Here is a 5172-nt window from a genome sequence, read left to right as displayed (position 1 = left end):
TGTTCTCGTACTCCTTTCAAAGTTTTCTTCTTCTTTTTGAATTTCACTTGGCCAAGATTATCTTGGTTTTCTTTGTAACAAACTTGTTTACCAAGACATCATTATTCCGATCTATTACTCAATTAGCCTTTTTTCTCAAGTAAACCTTTTCATACATTGATTCCGTTCGTATAAATTGTGCCCCATGTCAAGTACTTACATCTAAAATGCTACGAATTCGGTTTTCTTACCACTAATCATAATTTCAAAAATTGTGTGCCTACTTTCCACAATTCGTATCGACATGTAATAAGGTAACACGATTCTATCAGCCCTAATATTATTGTTATTTTTTGAGGTTGTGTAAATAACGTGCTAACTGTCACTATTATTACTACTTCGTGTGTACCGAACTTTTCTTTCTGATGGATTATTATTGATTGTACTTTATACTTACTAGTTAATACTTTGTATAAGTTAATTAATTTGTGAGATGGGTTATTTTCTTGTGCTTCACATAGAGGATGGTTTAGAAATCTGAGATGGAATTGGGTTGTAGGATGCAATATACGAGTGGATCGTTTAGTACTAAATCATGAGGTGGAAAGTTAATTGAGATTGATTAGCATGAAAACTTGTCTATGAGATTGCAGTTGGCTACGTGGATTTTGGGTTTGCATTAAGAAATCAGTCATGTACATTATAATAATGGGAATTTTCACCCAAACTAATTATCAAAGGTGGGATTATCGCAAAAGGGTAGCTTTTGTTTGGCACTGTGTTTTTTTATCGCTTCCTTTGATCTGGACTTGTGGTGAGTAGCTTAGCGTTTTACTCAAAGTGTTGAGCATGGTTCTTTAGACCTTTTGACAATATCGATATTAAAATTGAGATGGAAATTGGCTACTTTAATTGAGTTATTGGGCCTATGAGCCAAGTTATGTTTCAGTCCAGAGCGATGATGGTTATTGAGTTATAGTATTATGAGTTTGAAATCGATATTGTGAAAAAAATATTGTTTTACGCTTTTATCCGCCAGTTCACTCACCCCTTGTCCTTGACTTAGGATCGACGATGAGAATACGGTATCTGGTTACTATGGAGTATTATTTTATGAGACTGAGTAATGACTGAGACGGAGTAATGAGTTAAGACTTGGTTAACTATTGCGACTAGAGAGTGTCTTATATTTTAGAAGTATAGTGGAGTAAGTATGAGGTTGTGATTGGTTACCAGGAAGTGTTTTTATAAATCTCTGTGTTTATTTTTATTTTTATATGTGTATGTTTCCACGCCATGAGCAAAAACTATTCTACTTATATTGAGGTATTATCTGTTACTCAACTCCCCGGTTGACGTGTTTACTCCGTTCTGGGCTACTCGTCATGAAGGTATGTCCATTTTGTCATTTGGTTTTATTTCAGGTTACTTCCGCTGCAATTCAAAAGGATTTTATTTCAAGTCATTATTTTATTAAAAGCTTTGTAAAAGTTTGTTTTATTTAATATTTCATTGTGTAAAAGAAATTTTGTAATAAGAGACTTTGCATACTTATTATAATATCCCTGTATTTTGGCTAGTTTTATATATAAATATTGATTTTAATTAAGCCAAAAATCAGGGGTGTTACAATTCGTATCAGAGAGGGTTCTTTCTTTGTTAGGTGTTGAGATCGTCATATCTTAACACCGTCTGTTTTGACATTTTAAACTTAAAAAAAACGGTTATGATTTACTTTGAAAACTTGACTTCGGGGACGAACTTTTCTGTAAGGTGGGTTGATGCAGGAGCATGCTCGGAACAAGCAAATGAAATCCTTATTAGTCGAAATGTGACTTAACTAGTAAAAGGGTTTGAGCTTGGATCGAATAATGTGTTAATGCTGAAATGGGAAGGCGTTGGAGCTGCATATCACGGCTCCTAGGACGGCTAGGATACACGGTTTCCTAAATCGTGTAGGAATAATAAATTAGTTTAATTACTGTTCCAAATAAAGTTAGGAAAGCTAGATTTTCCTAATCCTAGTTTAATTAGAATACCCTAAAATCTGATTGTATTCTAAATATTAGTATTTTAATCACTTTCCTAGTTAGTTTAGGAAAGGGGAATAACTTCCTAGTTAGTTTAGGAAAGGGGAAGATGGCTTGGTTTGCAAGCTGAGGAATTAGGACTCGGGTCGAATTGTGACCTCGATTAGGAGTATAAGTAGGACCGTGTGTAATCAGAAACACACACATTGATTTTCAGAAATAAGATTGTTTACGTTTGTGAGCATTGTTTGATTAGGTTTGCGAGCTTAATCTATAGGTCTTCCTTGCGAGGTTGATTGCGTGAATCTGCGTTTGATACCTTGCGAGGTTAGGACTAGGAATTCACCATACTATCCGGTTACTTCAATAATCACGAAATAAACAGTCCAAACAATTCAATTTCCGCTGCAATTTTACTAATTACATCGATATACACATTCACGGATTAACAAACTCGAACGAACAGCTCCACGATCTGTTCAATCTCGTGTAATCACATAGTTTTACATCAAATTGGTTACCAGAGCTAAGTTCAGATTTATTCCTTAATAGATTTGTCTTGGGACGTTGCTAATCATGGTTAAAGACGGTGATGAGGGTCCGAAAACATGGGAAGATGGTCATAACGAGCTGAAGTTAGAGATGGCTCAGATGGCTTATGTGTTAAAAAATATAGCAAGCATGTTGAAGGCTAAGGAGAAGAAAAAGGAATCGAATAGTCCATCCGAATCTGAAGAAGAAGACGAGCAGCCAAAGAGAAAGTCAAGAAATAAGAACGATGATGATCGGGGTTTAAAACTCGATATTCCAGACTTTGATGGTGAGATGGATCCGGAAAAATTTCTGGATTGGATAAGACAAGCTGAGAGGGTTTTCGAATATAAAGAATATGATGACAAGAAGCAATTTAAAGTTGCAATTTTGAAGCTTACAAAGTATGCATATTTATGGTACGAGAATCTGAAAAAACAAAGGAAAAAGGAAGGCAAAGACAAGATCGAATCTTGGATCAAATTAAAGAAGCACCTGATGAGACGATTCCTACCTAGAGACTACGAGCAAGAAAACTATCTAAAGCTTCAATCTTTAATGCAAGAAAATATGTCGGTGACTGAATACATTAAAGAATTCGAGAAGATGTCAATTGTGTGCGATCTAGAGGACAAGGAAGAGCTAAGGGTGGCGAGATTCATCAAGGGCCTAACACCCGCAATTGCAACGAAGGTAGAAATCCAGAATTATGATGGATTTAGAGATATTTGCAGATTGGCATTAAAATTTGAAAAACATGATAAGGCACGAAAACCTTATGCTTACTCCAAGGGACAAAGTTCGGGAACAAGCTCGTATTCCAGGCCAGCTCCTAGCAAGCCTAAAGAAACCCCGAAAGAAGAACCTAAAGACAAAGGAAAGGGTGTTGCCGAGCCAAAAGGGAATTCTTTGAGGCGTTGTTTCAAGTGTAAAGGCTATGGTCATATAGCAAACGAGTGTCCTCAAAAACGAGCCCTAACAGCTCAAGAATTGTATGATATGATTCCTGTATTTGTCACGCCGGAGGATGAAACGGTTCAAGAGAACGTTGAAGCTGATGGTGAAGGAATAGTCTATGATTTGGATCCGTTAAGTGAAGAGGAATGTTTAGTGCTGCGTAATTTGCAAATGGAAACGGGTTCAGCTGAGAATGAGCAACAAGAACAAATCTTCCACACTCGGTGCAAGGTAAACCGTAAAATTTGCAATCTTATTATTGATAGTGGATCATGTGCTAATGTAGTAGCAAGGGACCTTGTTGATGAATTGAAATTGCAAACTAAAGACCGAGTTAAACCATATAAATTACATTGGCTGAATGGGGAGAATGGGATTCGAGTTAAGAAACAGGCCTTAGTTTCGTTGAGTTTAGGACCCTATGCTGATGAGGTGTGGTGCGATATAATTCCTATGAATGCATGCCACATTCTGTTGGGTAGACCTTGGCAATTCAATAGGAAGGTTGAACATGACGGGAGATCCAACGTGTATAGCGTGATGAAGGGTAACGTGAAGTATAATCTGAAACCTATGTCACCTAATAAGATTAAAGAGTCTAAAATAATGAAAGGGAGTATGTTTATGGAAGCTCGGGAGGTTGAGGAGGTTTTAGCTCGTGGAGAACAAACCTATGTACTGGTGGTTCGTGAATTGGGGTCCGTTGGTGTGAGTGATAACCGTGGGGTACAGGGGCTGTTAGAAGAGTTTCGGGATGTGTTTCCGGATGAATTACCAGATGGGTTGCCTCCTTTACGTGGTATTGAACACCAAATAGATCTGATTCCAGGGGCGGCATTGCCTAATAAGCCGGCCTATTGTTGTAATCCAGAGGAAGCAAAGGAGTTACAGAGACAAGTCCAAGAATTGATAGATAGGGGATATGTTCAAGAGAGCTTAAGTCCGTGTGCGGTGCCTGCGTTATTTGTGCCAAAGAAGGAAGGGACTTGGCGAATGTGCATTGATAGTAGAGCGGTAAACAACATTACAATCAAGTATCGCTTTCCTATGCCAAAACTTGATGATATGCTTGACGAACTTTCTGGTTCAAGGGTCTTTTCTAAACTGGATTTGAGGAGTGGTTACCATCAAATGAGGATTCGAGAAGGGGATGAGTGGAAGACCGCGTTTAAAATGAAGCAGGGGTTATATGAATAGCTTGTGATGCCATTTGGTCTTTGCAACGCTCCTAGTTCGTTTATGAGGCTGATGAATGAAGTGTTAAGGCCGTTCCTTAACAAATTTGTGGTGGTCTATCTTGACGACATCCTAATTTATAGCAAAGATGAAGAGTCGCACAAATGACATTTGCGAGCTGTATTTGAAGTTTTGCGAGATCAGAAGCTTTATGGTAAACTAGAAAAGTGTACTTTTATGGTATCAAGTGTTGTTTTTCTTGGTTATATTGTGGGTAAAGACGGAGTAAGTATGGACCCATCCAAGGTCGATGCTATTCAAGCCTGGCGCCCGAAATCAACTACGTATGCGAAGCTTTCATGGTTTAGCATCATTTTATAGATGATTCATCCAGGGTTTTAGCTCGATTATGGCTCCAATTACAGAGCTAACCAAGAAAGGAGAGTTCGTGTGGACTAGCAGTGCCCAAAAGGCGTTTGAGGAAGTGAAGCGCAAGCTG

General features: G+C 38.0%; 1 protein-coding gene across 1 annotated transcript; it reads left to right on the top strand.

Annotated features, from left to right (window-relative positions):
- Window positions 1–2585: 2585 nt before the first annotated feature.
- Window positions 2586–4694, top strand: LOC141651769 (uncharacterized). The gene has a single exon (XM_074459467.1). The coding sequence runs from the start codon at window positions 2586–2588 to the stop codon at window positions 4692–4694; it is 2109 nt and encodes a 702-aa protein (XP_074315568.1).
- The last annotated feature ends 478 nt before the right edge of the window (window positions 4695–5172 follow it).

The sequence above is a fragment of the Silene latifolia genome, chromosome 4, assembly GCF_048544455.1.
Source record: "Silene latifolia isolate original U9 population chromosome 4, ASM4854445v1, whole genome shotgun sequence".
NCBI classification, from domain to species: Eukaryota; Viridiplantae; Streptophyta; class Magnoliopsida; order Caryophyllales; family Caryophyllaceae; genus Silene; species Silene latifolia.
Note: the sequence above shows the minus strand (reverse complement) of the source record. Positions and strands in the feature narration are given on the sequence as shown.

Bases quoted from the DNA above. Each gene is read 5' to 3' on its own strand.
- LOC141651769 (XM_074459467.1), top strand. From the start codon at position 2,586: ATGGTTAAAGACGGTGATGAGGGTCCGAAAACATGGGAAGATGGTCAT.